Genomic DNA, 16987 nt, shown 5'->3' on the forward strand with positions numbered 1-16987 from the left:
AGTGGCAACAGTAAAGACTTGCTAAATTGTGGCTGTTTGCTACAAGAGGCAAGGAAATGGAGTAGTACAATGCTATGATGTTGAAGTCAAACTGGCAGCCACTTAAAAGCAGTTAGAGATCAATATTGCTTAACATCTTCAGTAATGACCTGGATAATGGGATGGAGTTTGTAGCACAGTCCTGCACCTGAATAACCCTCTGCAACAGCACAGGCTAGGGACCAGCTGGTTAGAAAGCAGCTCTGCAGAAAAAGGACCAATGGGTCTTGGGGGACAAGGAGTTGAACAAGAGTCAGTGGTGTGGTCTTATGGCAATGGTGGCTAAGAGGATACTGGGCTTTATTAGTACGAATATTGTAAGCACATCAAGGAGGGGGTTTATTCACTCTGTTTGGCATTCCAGTACTCCACTTAACTGGAGTACTGGAGTGTCCAGTTTGGGGCTCCCCAGATAAAGAGATATGTTGAAACACTGGAGCAAGTCCAGTGAAAGGCCACCAAGTTGGTCAGGGGGCTGGAGCACACATATGTGAAATGCTGAGGGACCTGGGTTTGTTCAGTCTCAAGAAGAGAGAGCTCAGGGTGGGATCTTATTGCTGTTTTCTGCTACCTAATAGGTGGCTCTACAGAAGATTGTTCTTGGAAATGCACAGAAAAAAAAAAACCAAAAAACACCAAAAGCAATGAACACAAGTTGCAGCAATGGAAATCTGATTAGATACAAGGAAAAAAGTCTTCACCTGGAGAGTGGTTTAGCCCTGGAACATTGTGCCCAAAGAGTTTGGGGAATATTTATCTGTAGAGATTTTCAAAACTTGCCTGGGCAAATTCCTGAGCAACCTGATGTAACATCAAAGCTGGCTGTGCTTTGAGCGGGAGGTTGGACTGGGTAGGCTCCAGATATTGCTTCCAACTAAATTATCGTATGGTTTATGTTCTGCAGTCCCAACAGGTGCCTTTTTTCCTGGATATATTTTCAATATTAAGGTCTGGACTTTTTAAGTCCACGTAAAAGAGGCTTTTAAAATTATGATGCCTTATTTTCTATGCTAGGGGATTTCATCCCCATCTCTATTTGAAGCATATTGAGTCTCTTCTGCTTTTCTGCTCATTTTGGCTAGTGCAGGTTGAGCTGGAGCAGCCTGGCAACAGGACAGTTGGGGATTTTACTACTGATATTTGTGAATATGGAGGCCTGGTCTGTGCCTGAAGAAGCTGGGTATCTAGGGCTACATGTATGCTGGTAAACTAGCAGCACCAGGGGCTGAACACAGATACTGGAAATAGGTCTTCTGTACTGTTAAATTGTAGCATGGTCCGTAGCATGGTCCATAGCATGGTTTGTTGCCTTGGCCTAGCTAACACTCTCCTAGGCAGTCCAGAAGATGGTTTGAGGTTGGTTATAGGACAGCCGCTGGGTGTCACCACTCTGTTTTGGAGGGTAAGAGTGTTTAATAGCATGGATGTGGGTTGTTCCACCACAGTTGACCTCAGGGCCAGGGAATGGGCCAGGGTACATTTTCATTTACCAGTGAACATGTAGCCAGTGTAGGCTGGGCCTAGGGACTGTTAAAATACAAGTAGGGATTGCAGTGTTAGGGCCTGCTCTGGCAGATGGAGCTACATAGAAGAGACTTATAACTCAAACTCCATCTGCATTGGTAGTGGGGCTGGGGAAGGGGCTACAGCAGGGACCCACAGCTGCCTTTAGGCAGTATGGCATGTTGTTTTCAGTGGGTAGCACGGGCAAGGCTGTCCTCTCCTAGGGAAAAGGAAAGCTACTGCCTGATAAAGGTAGCATCAGGATTGTGCTCACCTACCACGTACACATCACCTACTCTGTACTAAATACAGTGAGAAAGAGCCTGCTGCCTGGCCCTGTGGCTGGCTAACCTCATGTCCATGCAACTGAACTCTCTACCACGTACCTGCTCCTCTACTTTCCATCCAAAATATCTGGGTCCACTTTCTGCAAATTGATTGGGACTAGCCCTGTTATATCTCAGAATATATTACCTGTTTGGGGTAATGCTAGTTGGCAAAATCATTCTAAGGAACAGGGTAGCAGTTAAACAAGGGGGATAATGGTGGTTCTGGATTCGAACCCTATTTGGTTTCCTAGTGCAGATGATGCTGCTGAAATCAGTATGGATGGAGACCGTAGCCTGCTCAGAACTGCGTGGGAGGAAGGAGGTCATCGATACCAAGACATGCCTGGTGATGGCTAAAAAAGCTGGTCATGTTAGTGTGAGGGTATATGACAGATAAAGCTCCTAGAAGTGTTTTCAATGTGCTCAGTCTACAGATGTGGCACCTGAAGAGTCAGTCCAGTTTGTTAAGGTGGAGGGCAGAGTCTGTAGTTTGTTACTGCTCATTCCTACGAGAGGAGCGTCCCAAAGGCTGACCATCTCTGGTGATGACGTATGCAAAAGACTTGTTGTGCCTCTCACAGGACCAGTAATGGGTAATTCCCCACCCTCCCACGGAGGTAGGGTGCTCCTGTGCCGGGGGGTGAGGCCCCTGTGCAGACAGCCGTGGGATGCTGTCTGTTTTGCATGAGAACAAAAATAAATAAAAAGAATAGGCGCCCTCCATGAAATCCTGTGCGGTGCTTAGATTTGATGAGTTTCTCTAACTGGACATTTGACAAAAAGACAATAAAGCAGGATTGCTGCATGCCAGATGTTTCCACTGGAACCTCTGACATGTGTTGGATGAAAAATCCCCTAAGGAAGTTTGGGTGGTTCAGTATGCAAATGCTCACATGGGGCCCTGTTCTTTTGTCACTTGCAGCATGTGAAATAAAATGCTGCCTTTGATTTGAGAAAAAAGACATGTTGTCCTCTAGGCTTAGTTTTCTGTGACTTTCCCATGTCTCTCATGGCTTTTGTTTTTGTGCTGGTTCTAGCATTCGATACCTTTTGGGGTTCATTTTCCCTTTCCCTGCTTCCCAATTAGTGACCAAAAGGGGTTTGTATTCCTTTCTCAGTAGCTTTTCTGTTGCTTTTAGCAATAGCTTAATGTTGAAGAAATGTCTTCTTGTCAGCTTCCCCTTGTGCTTGGCCTTGGCTGGACAGTGAAAGCAAACTATCAGTCTAGCACCTAAAAATTCAAGAGCTTGTCTGTACAAATCATTTTCACCTCAGCTGGGAAAACAGGCACAAACCATTTGACAGAAAATAATACTTGAGAAAATATTTATTTTTGGGGCTTTCCATACCCTAAATTCCTGATATGACAAACATTTCTACTTGCATGGAATAAACATGCTTAACAGAATATTTCTACTTAGATGGTAACATTAAAATTATTCGACCTCATAGTAAACCTCATTAGAGTTCTTAGAAATACAACATCTTCTAAGAGCAGACAGGGATGCTGATCACCTATGTCTGCAGAAGTGGGCCAGAAATGGTGACCTGAGACAGCTCTCTTGGACATAACAAAGGCTAATAAACGCCTACCCAAACTCCCCCTATTTCTTCCCCTCAAAATGAAACAGGTTGTACTGGGTTTGCATGGCAGAGTTTTGGTAGCAGAGGGGCTACAGGGGTGGCTTCTGTGAGAAGCTGCTGGAAGCTTCCTCTGTGTCCGACAGAGCCAATGCCAGCCGGCTCCGAGACGGACCCACCGCTGGCCAAGGCTGAGCCCATCAGCAACGGTGGTAGTGCCTCTGGGATAACATGGTTCAGAAGGTGGAAAAAAAATTCCTGGGCAACTGCAGCCAGAGAGAGGAGTGAGAATATGTGAGAGGCACAACCCTGCAGACACCAAGGTCAGTGCAGAAGGAGGGGGAGGAGGTGCTCCAGGAGCTGGAGCAGAGATTCCCCTGCAGCCCTGGGGGAAGACCACGGTGAGGCAGGCTGTGCGCCTGCAGCCCGTAGAGGTCCATGGTGGAGCAGATATCCACCTGCAGCCCCTGGAGGACCCCACACCGGAGCAGGGGGATGCCTGAAGGAGGCTGGGACCCTATGGGAAGCCCGCGCTGGAGCAGGCTCCTGGCAGGAGCTGTGGCCCTGTGGAGAGAGGAGCCCAGGCTGGAGCAGGTTTGCTGGCAGGACTTGTGACCCCACGGGGGACCCACACTGGAGCAGTCTGTTCCTGAAGGACTGCACGCCGTGGAAGGGACCCACACTGGAGCAGTATGTGAAGAACTGCAGCCCGTAGGAAGGACTCATGTTGGAGAAGTTCGTGGAGGACTGTCTGCCGTGGGAGGGAGCAGGGTCAGAGTGTGAGGAGTCCTCCCCTGCGGAGGAAGGAGCAGCAGAGACAACGTGTGATGAACTGACCGCAACCCCCATTCCTTGTCCCTCTGGAGGGGAGGAGGGAAGAGAAATCAGGAATGAAGTTGAGCGCGGGAAGAAGGGAGGGGTAGAGGGAAGGTGTTTTGAGATTTAATTTTTATTTCTCATTATCCTACTCTGATTTGATTGGTAATAAATTAAACTAATTTCCCCAAGTCGAGTCTGTTTTGCCTATGATGGTAATTGGTGAATGATCTCTCCCTGTCCTTATCTCGACCCAGGAGCCTTTTCATTATATTTTCTCTCCCCTGTCCAGCTGACGAGGGGAGTGACAGAGCAGCTTTGGTGGGCACCTGGCATCCAGCCAGGGTCAGCCCACCACACAAGTAAAAACTGGAAAAAATCAACACACCCTAATTAGATCAGAGTTTTACCCTGCCCTGAACAAGATCACAATGTCCATCTTCCTTACATCGGTGAGGTGGGAATTTGCTAATAACATTGCATGTTACTGTGATCAATTGCATCATCAGACAGCTAAATAATCTACAGGAATTGCATATGAATATTATAACTGTACTATTAACATGTTTTCTGTTCCTATGACAGTCTCTTCACTTATGGGGAAGCTTGTAGTGTTTCTGCACAAATACATTAGAGTGAGACTCCAAAGACCTGAGTCTTTTTCCATGCTCTGCACTGATTTGCTGTTGTTAGTCTTTTTACTTTTCTATGACTCTGTTTCTCCATCTGTTAAAATGAAGACACTGATACCTGTCTTAGAGTCCTTTCAGACCTTTATAGAATAAATGCCAGGTGAGAAGGAATTATTTTTATTATGGATAGCCTTTTCCCCTTGAAAACAAATCATCTTTTATTTGCAGCCGTCTTTCTATGGAGCTATGGGGATTTCTGATTCCTCACTGTTCTTTTTGGTAATTTTATTTCATCAACTTACAATTCATTAGAGGTGTTTGAGAGTCAGATACACCTTCCCATGTAAACACAAGGATTTTTTAATACTCATGGAAAGCTCATATGTATGTGCTCTCACAGTCTGCATCTGGTAATTTTTTTAGGCAATTTCTGATGTGAATGGACAAATATTCACAAACAGGTATCCTTTTTCTCTTTTAGAGTGTCAGTCGGCTACTGCTCTCCAACTCATGATCAAGCGCTGTCATGGGAAGAGAAGCTGCAGCATATATGCCAGCACCTATGAATTTGGAGATCCTTGTTACCCAGGCATCCGAAAGCATCTTAATGTCATCTACACCTGTGGTGAGCCACGAAATTCTCTTACTTTAACTCTCATTGGGGTATGTGTTTGATGAACAGTGGTATGTGAAGAACGACAAGACTTCTAATCATACCTAAAAAGCTGTTGAACTTCCAGTTGGCTCATGGTGATTCTTATTTGGCCAACAAGGGAAAGCTCTGTGGATCACCAGAGTGGTTTAATTCTGTCTCTTTTTCTACTCATTGGCTTGGTAGAAAAAGCAGAAAACATGGAAATGATGTTTTTGTTAACCCATTCAACGCTGCCTCTGCAAGGCAGGAAAATCTGGTGGTGCAATCAATCCACATCCTGAATGTTAGCATCCTGCCATTTCATTTGACTGCAGCAAAATTGTGGTTAGCAGTAGGATCCTTATTACTTTGTTCTGTATTTCATTTTGTACAGTAGAATAAGACAATCACCAATCCATATTCATCCACGGCATTAGTAGAAAATCACTCCCAAAATCTTCAGGTCAACATTGCAACATTTTCCTAACAAAATATTGTTATTTGAAAAAAAAACAAAACAGTTGGAGCTCTCAGTTGGGAGCTTAAGTCATGGTGTTGAGCAGACAATGTACTCCTACTTGACTAGTCATCTTATTTTGCAACAGAGAAAAAAACGTTCCTCTCTGAGCTCTGTGGTGTGAAAACAACATCAGGTCTGTCTCCTTCCAGTGATGACATTTTGGTCATTTGTAGCTGATATATTTGAAAATATTTGCATGAGGGTTTTGCTTACATAGCTGTTGCTAGGATCAGTTCAGTCTCTCTTTCCATTCCTTTCTACGTCCACCTGGAAGAGGAAATTCTGGTGCTGTTTTGAATCTGCTGAGTAGATGGCTGAGCATGGAGTAGAGGAGGTGCTGGCTGTATCCTCAGACAACAACAGGTCTATGGGTCAATCTCGGTGTATGACTGCAGCATGCTGAATCTGATAGATGGTATTTGAGACGGAGTCACTATGGTGTTTTGTATAGCTGCTGTAGCATGGCTGGTGTACAGCACCTTGAAGAGCAGAGAGAGAAATGCAGGAGCATCAGGCTCTGAGCTCCTGTCTGGCTGTTGTTTCATTTGGCAGGCGTGGCAGGAAGGTTGAATTATTTTTCTCTTGGTTTCTTTGTTTTTGTTTGAAATGATGTAGCAAGAAGTAGCAAGGCTATCCATGCAAAGCCTTGTGAATTTTCTAACCAGGAAGGTGATGTTGTTATATCACTTTTCTTGCAAAGAGGCTGGAGAGAAGCTTATCCTCATGGGGATTTGATGGAAACTAAAGCAATGCAGCAAAACACGAACTTCATAACTCAGAAATCCAGGAACAAACCAAACAGAGCCCCATGCTGTATTTCCAAGAAGATATCTCCTTCAAAGGCTTCCGCAGCCTTATTCTGGCATTGTGGTCCTGGTCCCAAAGTCCACTACAAAAGACATTAATGATCTCTTAATCTGACCTTAACTTTCCTAGTCATAGCCTAACTGCATCAGGAAATGAGTCACGCCTGAGAGCACAAAATGGCATGTTTTGCTTTTTAGTGGGTGAAAACTGCCTCATCCTTTAAAGGTGGCCATGGCTGCTTTTCAAAACCATGATCTCAGACATGGCTCTGAGCTGGATTTTGTGATCATCAGACACATATTTCTCCCCTCAAACAGCAAAATCCTTCAAAATGTAAAACCCAAATAAACAAGAAATCAAATTCCAGCCCCATGTGCTCGTGCTGGACAGAAGTAAATCCTAGCATTCTTTTAAAAGAAATGATAAACCCAAGCAATTTGATGTTCTTATGGTTTAGAGAACAATTGCAGTGTAGAAAACCTCCTGTTGGATACATCTTTGTTTCAGGTTTCCATAAAGCTGCATGCATTGTTGCTCCTAGTACGGTGAGCTCCTACTTTCACAAAACCTGTGGGAGTCAAAGGGGACAGGCTTTGACTGGTAAACATGACCTGTATCTAGGTACATATCCCTATTCCCCGCCTCTTGTAGTTGGAAACACTTGATCCCTGGAGTGCAGGAGGTGGCTTTGCTGATATTTGCTGGAGAGCAGTTCAAGATGCAAAGTAACCTTGGCATGGCTTGGGAAACATGATGGGTGTACAAAATGGGTTTCTCTGAGCATCGCTTCAGCCTTTCTCATTGCTGGTTCAAATGGGTGACTTCATCACTCTCTGAGATCAAGCAGTGCAGTCAGTCTGCTCTTCTCTGTCACTCCCCAGCTGCCAAGGTGTGGCAGAAGTGTCCTGCCATGGTTCTGCAGTTTGGACCATGTCACTGGTCTCACCTGTGACAAAAACTTGATCACTGTTACAGATCCGTTGTGCTGCTTCAGAAGAGGTGGTGAGACCAAGCATATTGATGGACGTGGCGGTGTGGGTAGGAGGGCCTTCATCCAGACATTTCCCATGTGAGAACCTCAGTAATTATGGGGACAGGGTAGCTGAACTCTGCTCTTGGTGCTAAAGCATGGGGAGGGCTGGAAAGAGAAAAATATGTCGTCTGCTGATAGCAATTCACAAAAAAAAAAATATCTGTTGAGGGAGTAATTTATGAGGTGATAAAAGGTAATACTAATTGAAAACTCATGTGTTGTTAGCAGAAATCGTGGCCCTTTTGCTGAGGTGGACTTTGTGAAAGGCATTAATGCTGGTGTTGGTGGTGTAGAGCAATGACGAGTGAACAGCTAGTGAGGTGACTTATCTCCCAGTCCTGGCAGGAGAACATCTGCAAGAGTCTTTCAGGTCAGCACGTACAGACTGTTCTTCTCTGACTTGACAGCAGGAGATGAGCCCTATCCCAGATCTCCAAGAGGTAAATGGATGAGGCAACAGCTTTGGTTTCTTTAAGCCACATCCAAATTTCTTGGTGGTTCATTCTTCTAGCCTCCATGTTTTATTGGACATGAGAATTCCTGCCAGACATACACAATTTTGTTGATGAATCTGGCTTTAAGTAAAGGTGTCATCTAACTTTTTGCCCAGCTGTAGTTTTCTGAATAATTTGTTGTAATTACTCCAGCCGGTGGGAGTGTCTCAAGTCAGTTGTTCTCCGTATTGTATTATATCCCTTTGCATCCAGCATTAAATGCCTATTGGCATCACTTAGGTGAGAGGGAAATGCTACAAGTTAGCGTGTATGTACAAGATGATTGAAACAAGCAAGTAACCGGCAGCCCGATGCGATAGTGATCTCTTGTGTGCATTAGGCTCCCATTAGCCCAGCCAAGGAAACAGATGAAAAATCCTCTAACGTAAAAACATTCCAAACCTGAACCTTGGCAGGAGCTGAAATACTAAATTTTGGCCCAAAACCAGATTTAGCTAATGGGATGGTGTGGAAGGTGGGATTTTCCAGTATGTGGGTCCCATTACTGCATTAATAAATACATTAATTGTTTTTTTTTTAAAGGGAAAGGCAAGTTAATTCTGGGAAAGCACATAACACATGGTGGGGCTGCTTTCTGAGTGTGGCAGCTGTAACTAGAGGGAGATATAAAAAGTTTAGCTCTGCCTTTTCTTTAAAATACCCTGAAACTCTTAGAGGATAACAGCAAATAAGAGAGTATTAATGCAGCTGAGAAAAATAGTGCAACAAAGTCTTTTTCCCCTTCTTTCTGTTCCCCCCCCCATCTCCTGGTCTCCCTGTCTCTCTGTCTCTGTCTTTCTTTGGTATAAAGCATTGTATTTATATCTGCAGGTAGCTTGTTAGTGTCATTACTGCTGTGGTTTCGTACTTAATGATAAAAGTTACGGCACTCCTGACCTTTTCCTTTTTCTTAATTGTCCACTTATTAGCTTCAAAGACTCCCTTTAATTCTCTAGATCTCTTTCCTTTCTAGTATACTAGACTTGTTTTTTTGGCCTCTGTTGAAGTCCTAACTCAGCAATTTATTAAAACATTGTGTTGAATTTTTTTCATGTGCGTAATGCCACTTGTATTCAAGGAGGTGTTTAAGTGTGTGCTTTATTTTAAGACCCCTGCATAAATACCATGAAAGTTAAATATTTTCTCAAATACTTCCCTGAGTGGGGATGAGGGGCTTGTCTCTGTGTAAAGAGAAACCTTATTCTTAGCACTGAAAGTCAAGAGAAGGGAGCAATCCAGAGTGCCTACTGTCCCGACCGCCAGACCTGCCTCCCTGTGCAGTCAATGGAGGCTCTAAATGTAAACCCTCTGCTAAGTACGTGCTGTTCTTTAAATACAGGCATTGGTCAGAAATGGCCTGATGAGAAAAAAAAAAAAGATGGAGATTGTGAATTTCTTTGTATCAAGGCGTGTTTCAGTGGGTTGGCTATCGGTCCTGATAACTGGTGACATTTTAGTGCCTTTGTTAGACATATGTTGGACAAAATGGAGGAAATGTGGCCTTGGATATATTTTTGATGTGAATATCCATTGTGTGTTTAGATGTGTGTGTGCCTCCTGCTTGATTCATGCTCGATGGAAAGGAGTCATTGGGCTGAGAGCTAATGAACTGCCATGGTAACTCATAAATTGCTTGGAAAATCCTGCAGTTCTGCCACATTAATAATCTTGCCATCCTGCTTTATGAGGCAATAAGCTGAGTCCCAGAGGCCAAGCGCTTCACATCCCGATGAGAGAACTGGGCAGGTAAAGGATAAAGCATGAACGCAGGGACAGCATCTACTGTTTTGCGGTGTCTGATGCTGCTGGGAGACCAAAAGGGGTCAATGGGATGTGGAAGAGATGCTCTGGGCTGATGGGGGTGTGCTGACCTTTGCTTTCTCTGGGTACTTGGGACAGCAGTCTGGCTTCCTCCAAAATGTTGTGTTTAAATAAATATTCTATCAAGTTGGACTACAGGTAGGGTATGTGTTAGACGAGAGCTCCGAGGTGGTTGCCCTCATAATGGTGATGAGGAGGGAGGCTGAAGAGCTACACAAATTCTCTCCTGTCATCTCAAAGGGACTGTGCTCGAGTCCATTAGCTCCTGTGCAGTAAATCTATCAATGCCTCAGGCTGGATGAATGTAATGGTCCCTTTTGCTCTTAAAATTTATGAATTCACGAATGTAGAAAATGTATTTTTATCACTGCAAAAACACTTTCTGTTGCTATAAAAAGCAATGTCCAAAATCTGCAAAAAATAGAAAAGGAGAAATTCCAGACTTCCAAAAAGAAACAAAAACCTTTTAGACCCTTTTGAAACAGGGCAATGCAGACAGGGTCTTCCTAGAAAAAGACAGACACAGAATACATAATGCAGATTTTCTTTCTTCAAATGTTGAAATAAAATTGATGTTAACAAACAAGTAAACATTTTAGGCAATCTAGCTCTAGGGATGTTGAACTGAATGTATAGTGTTTGATAATGTCTGTTTAACTGTGATTCTAGTGTCATACTGCAAAGCAGAACTCACAAACCTGTAGATTTAAAACTCATGGCCACATAGTTTGACCTACCAAATAAATAAAGAACAGAATAATGATATAATGTAATTCCATTATGTGGCTACTTTCAATGTCGAGACACTGGGTTCAGAGATGGTTTGGGACATCTGTTCAAATCCTTTGTCTTATTTTCCTTCTTTTCTTTTGCTTCTCTTCAAGCTATAGTGTATTTTTTAAAATGCTATCCAGTCCTCATGTAATGACTGCAATAATGAAAAATTCATGAAGTGGGATTCATCTGACCATGGAGCCATAGAGATTTATAGTGTAGATGTTCCCATCTGAGAAAAATTCCTTTTACAGGTAATGGAGAGAAACAGCTGCTTTTGAGGCACAAATCATCTCATCCTAAAGCAGGTGCCTGAACGAGACGAACTGGGTATTTGAAGTGGCAGTTCTCCTGTACTGACTATAAAGACAGCTTCTGGTGCTTAGCTGAGATATTGTTATCTACATGTAGGACCTCTACAATGCAAGTATCTACATCTGGTTAGATGGCTTTCAACAACCGTGTTCTTATGCAAATGCTCCTTTTGATCAAAATTATCACTGCCACATAATGATAATGATAATGATAATGATAATGATAATGATAATGATAATGATAATGATTGATAATGCCTGTGTTTTCTCCTTGCATTTATTGGTTTCTACTCCCACCGTTTGACTGGGTCTCCAATTATCATAGATTTATCCAGGTATGAGATGAACGTGATGCTTATTTAAGTTCTTAAGGAGGATTTCTTCCTCTGAACCTTGAGAAATTACCCGTAGCCAGACAGGAGTGTCAGCACTGGAAAAGTTCTCAAATAGCAGCTCGGTGCTTTGCACCCCAGCTTAGGGTTATAACAGTCTCCAGACTTGGGTTTGGAGAAGGATTTTCCTGGTAATTGGATTTGCATGGGATTGAGGTCCACTTTCTACATTTCACCTTTATAAATTCCCTTGATGTTTCTAGGAGCTAGGATGGGGGTCGATAGTTTTGCTGTCTTCCTTGACTGGCTTTCAGGTTTTTATTCTTTTGGTCTTGTTCTCAAGGTCAGATTTGTTGTAGACTTTCAGGGACTGGTATGGCAGAGGGGGCAGAGTAGATTTTCATTGGTGATGTAGCATCTGTTGCCTATTCCTGCAAGTGAATGGACTTGTTAAACCTCCTTCCAGCCTTTTGCACATTTTCATCCAGAGGAAGGAAAAGCAAGGAGCTTGTTTCTCCTTTCAGAAACTTAGACCTCACTTTCAGAAATACTCATACTTCACAGAACCTGTTAAAAAAGCACGTGGCAGTGTAACTAAAGACTGCACCATGATGGGTAACCACAAAACTTAAGGCTGACATTTTCCAGCTTGGGAGGCTGTGACTTTTTTATCTTTGGTGATGTTCGTTTTAACAATTTTTGGGGATGCAGTTTCCTGGATCTTAGAGAGAAGCAAAGAAGGAAGCCCCTCAGTCAGCAAGGCTCATATAATTTGGATTCATGGCTCAGATCTGTTGGAGATCATGGATTATGTGAGGGCAAAGGCAAGATGCCATCTCTTTTGCTGACCAGTGCTAAAGTGAGAGGGGCACGCACTTTACTAACAACGGGCTTGGAGGTACCTGCTAATAACAGAGACTACAGTAGCTCTGCCATCTTACATCAAGGAGGAATATGCTATAGAGGCAAAGAAATATTTAGTTTTAATGTTAATGACTGCACAAGAATGTGAAATGTGAGTGACATGGCACAAACAGCCTGATTCGTTTTCAGATGGAGCTTGGTAAATTAGGTAATTGGAGGCTGTCATTGTGCTGCTCCTGTTTGTCTTTGCTTACTGGACAACTCATTGTAGCTTAATCTGAATCACACATCCAGAAGAGTCCGAACACGTATGGCCTGGCTGGCCCAGACACAGCAACTCTTCATTACCAGGGCAGAATGAGCCTGTGTCTGACAAAGATTAGGGTAAATAAATATTCTGAGGAAGCAGAACTCTGCATCTCAGGTGGAGGAGGAGCAGGTAATGCTGTCACCTCAAGGGAAAGGCTCCAAAGCCCTTTGATTCTTGCAGAGAAGAAATGGAGACATGGAGATAAAAATCATTGCCTTGGGCATGGGGAGGAATGAAGAATGGGCTGGAGGAAGCAGAGAGGGAGTTCAAAGGACAACTTTTACGATGATCCTAGGCAGAATGAGCTGTAAAACAAGTGCCGCCTTACAGTTAGGCAAGCTTTGCAAGCCTGCTGCTGTGGTCCTCCATCTCTGCCATTGCTGGGAAACATACACAGCTTCTACTACGGAAAAAAAGTCCCATAAAGCATTAGCTAAAGTACTCTGCAACCCCTGGCCCGCAGTGTTCACAAGGCATGTGCACCCAGGCCTTTATTCCTTTTCTCTGTTTTTTTTTGGTTTTGTTTTAGTTGATAAGGACCATGGTCTAAAAGTCATAGGGGAGTGCATCAGGGGCTCGCTGCGAGGTTCCCGGTGAGTGTGAGGGGCTGCTGCAGGTCCTGCAGGGCCCGTGCTGCTCCTGGCTAGGGGCTGCTGGAGTTACAGTCATGGCTGGATGCGGGGAAGGGTGGTGGGGGTGTCGTGGTGGAGAGGGTGATGGCAAGGATGGGAAGGAGGCAGGTGGGACTTTTTTCATTCTGGAATTATCCATATATTTTAGAAATTTAGAAATTTAAGAAATGTTTCAGAATGGACCCAGAGTTTCTATTGTAATAACTGTAATGCTAAACTGCAATATAACCAAGATTTTATGGTGGCTGACAAAACTTTGAGGTTTCTAAATAGATTTGCTCATTGAATGATTTCCTCTGGCATAAATATGCATGTATCCTTGGGGCTGAATAGCAATCTACAAACTGGAGAACTGATTTCAGGCTGGGGGTGGATCTGGGGGTCTGGCTGACTGTCCTGAGGCCTCCCTGCTTGAATAGGGAGGACACAGCCTTGAAAGCCGCTGTGATCCATCCATGATTTCACGCCAGAAAAGCAGATCTACCTGAGAATGGTTGCGCAAGATGACATCTGAATGTAGCTTATCTAAAGGAAATATTTCAGGAAGTCTGGAGAAAGATAAATGGAGCAAAATTAAAGTTACATGGGTTATCTACATGGTGATTTTTTTTTTTTTCTGTAAGCATAACCCTGCTGTCCAGACTTTTTTTTCTTTGTCATACTGTCTCCCTTAATGGTGTTCTTTTAAAAGTTCTGGCCATGAATAAGTGGTGGATATTTACCATTTCATTGTCACAGGCTACTTTTTACCTGGGAACCTCATCGAATAGCCTTATTAAATAGGGTTACTGTTGGTTCTCCATGCCTGTCAAGACCTGCACACGTTTCAAATATAGTAATTAACAGTAATGTTGCCACATATGAGTCTTCTTTACTGAGAAGGCGGTAGGCAGCCAGTCTGCCAGCCCCTTTCATGCAGGAGACTGCAGGCTATAGCCAGAGGAATGTCTCAGCAATGAATGGCTGACCCTTCATTCAGTGATCACCCTAACTCCTCCTAATTGAGGTTAATGCCAAAAGCATTGACACCTTGATGCTAACTCATTAGTGCCTGGAGGCTACTGGAGATTGCTGACAGCTCAGTGAAACACTCATTAGATTAAATTTAAAGGGAGCGCTTGACACCATGACCAATTAAGATATATTTGCATGGATCACATATATATTTGCCTTTCCTTTTTGAAAACATATCAAGACAATGCCATTCCCTTGCACCATTTATAGAAGAATTCACAGCTGGTGTCTTTCTGCGAGCACGTGCACATTTCTCTGCTGTGCACGTACCACTGCCCTGCTGTTTTCTAGCTGCCCTCTCTTCTCTTTCTCCACTTCAATGCGAAGCAAACAGGAAATTCTCTGGGATTTGGAAAATCCTTGTTCCTGACCATGAAAAGAGAATTGGAAGAGTGGGATCGAGAGGCAAAATAAATAGCAATTTTTGTGAAAGCCACCAAAGATGCAAATATATGTGACCTCCGTGATGGGGTCCCTTGGTACAATTGGGGTTTGTGAGCTGCTGCTGAAATAGAATAACAGTAACAGCCACTCAGGGGTGTCTGTAGCCCATTGATGAAAGGTACATGGGCATCAAATGTGTATTTAATTGCTGGGAAGTGCACTAATGATTTACACAATGTTGCCATGCCTACAGGCCTCAGCAAGGACTGTCCTGTTGTGCAATACACTCACTTACTAAAAAGCAGTCCCTGCTATGAGTAATTTAGTGGTTACACAGGCAGGGCCAGGCAGACTTTGGGAGAAAGTATTAGTTTCATTTTATACATGGAGGCAACATTTACACAAGGGTCTGTGTCATAGGAGCTGAACCTAAGATCTATCAACATAATGCCTTACCTGTGCTTGCCTCCTCCCTGCCTAGTAGCTTATTGATGTGTATTCTGTGTATATTTGTTAGATGAGTAGATCCATGCTTTGTTCTCCAGGTGGACTTTCTACCATGCCATATTTCATGCCTAATCCTTTCTTACATGAGATGAAAAGAAAGCAGCAGGATGTGGCAAGATTATTTATATTTTTGTCCTACCTTGAACCTGAGCTGTGGCTCTCCACAGCCAAAACAACTAGGAAGAGAGCTCCGTAGCAGGCAGCTGTTAACACCCCCTGCCCTGCATGGACTAGGCAGGGAGGAGGATGCTGAGCCTTATATGACTTACGTGATTTATAATGGCTGAATGATGGCCAGTCAGGGTGTCTTCACGTATGTCAAGAGCATTTCTCTTGTTCCAGTCCAAGTTCTCATCTGGGAGAGGCCTAGTGATGGTAGGGTGTAGAGGCTGACATTTCTGTTTCTTCTCACTACCTGGAAACATGCCCAGCCCCATTTCATCCTTCAGTGGTGTGACAGAAGTCCAGGGAGCCACTCTTCTCCCCCACTTTGGACATTTTCTTGCATTCCTGTTGGATCTCTGAGGCCCGATGCATGGATATTTTATATTTTGGCTGTACAGAGGTCTTGGAATGGGCTTTTACAGTGTTGGTGTTTGGACATTCCTGCACTAGAGCTCAGAGATGGGCATGCCAGTGAGTCATTTAAGAGTAGAAACCCCCAAAAAGTTCCTTAGGTAATGTCTTCTAAGTACAGATGACCTTTTGGAGGGCACCCCACCTTCAGTTACAGCGGGGAGGACATTGCCAGGGGAGTTACACCCATGCAGTCTTGATCTTCAAGAAACTTCCCTAAACATTCAGCTGGCATCTACTTTTCCTACCTCCATTCCATGACCTCCATTTATTCAAAGTGTACGCACCCAAACAGTTAATGCCCCTTCAGACAGACACTTCAAATACTGTAGACAGTGGCTACTTTTCTGTCCTGTTTTAGTCATTGTTTAGCTAAGCCATTCATGTTCAGCTCCTTTAATCTTTCCTCATAAATCAACCTGTCCAGCCACTCAATTGTCTTTTTGTTGCTCTTTTCCACAATTACCTAAATCTTTTAACAAATACTGAGGAGGCTTATGATTATTTTTCCCCTGGGGGCCAGCAGAGACTTGCAATTTCCTTGCCATATATTAGCAATGGCTGTCGTTTCAGCATCATGCAGTACCAGCACCACTACCCGGGAAGAACAGCTGACCCCCTCGCTGGAGTTTCAGTCCCAGGTATCCTGTGTTTCACTTATTTTCCCTCATTTAGGTGAACTGAGCCAAGGAAAGTAGCAATTTCCAAATGTCAGAATACAGCAGCATTTCTGCATGCAGAAAACAGGATCATGGGGGACAGTATCAGCATCCCTTGCTGGCTGGTTGTGTTTCCAGCCTTACTGATACAAAGGCCTGGGGCCTTAAGGATGACTGATACTGCATAATATAAACAATGAAGCAAATCCTACTAAATCCCTTTAGAAGATATTTAACTAAATTCCTAACCCATGAGGCCACCCTGGGCCATCTCTTATCTTTGAAAGCCATCTCACAGCTGCCTGCAAAGACTCTGGAGGCTGGTTAATCCAAGCAGATGGACCCTTGGTGTCCATGCCTTCAGGGAAAGGAGTGAAGGAGTGAGGGCAGAGACTTGGAGATCTCTTTTTTG

At 43.8% G+C, this 16987-nt stretch overlaps 1 protein-coding gene across 1 annotated transcript in view; it reads left to right on the forward strand.

Annotated features, from left to right (window-relative positions):
• The window catches only part of EVA1A (eva-1 homolog A, regulator of programmed cell death), a 210360-nt gene that overhangs the window by 102308 nt on the left and 91065 nt on the right, over positions 1 to 16987 (forward strand). The window contains exon 5 of the mRNA XM_009467323.2: positions 5382 to 5525. Coding sequence (XP_009465598.1) covers positions 5382 to 5525 — 144 coding nt within the window. The remainder of the gene's footprint in view (positions 1 to 5381; positions 5526 to 16987) is intronic.

Source organism: Nipponia nippon, unplaced genomic scaffold (genome assembly GCF_047370975.1).
Source record: "Nipponia nippon isolate SJK-2023a ecotype South Korea unplaced genomic scaffold, ASM4737097v1 scaffold_4, whole genome shotgun sequence".
NCBI classification, from domain to species: Eukaryota; Metazoa; Chordata; class Aves; order Pelecaniformes; family Threskiornithidae; genus Nipponia; species Nipponia nippon.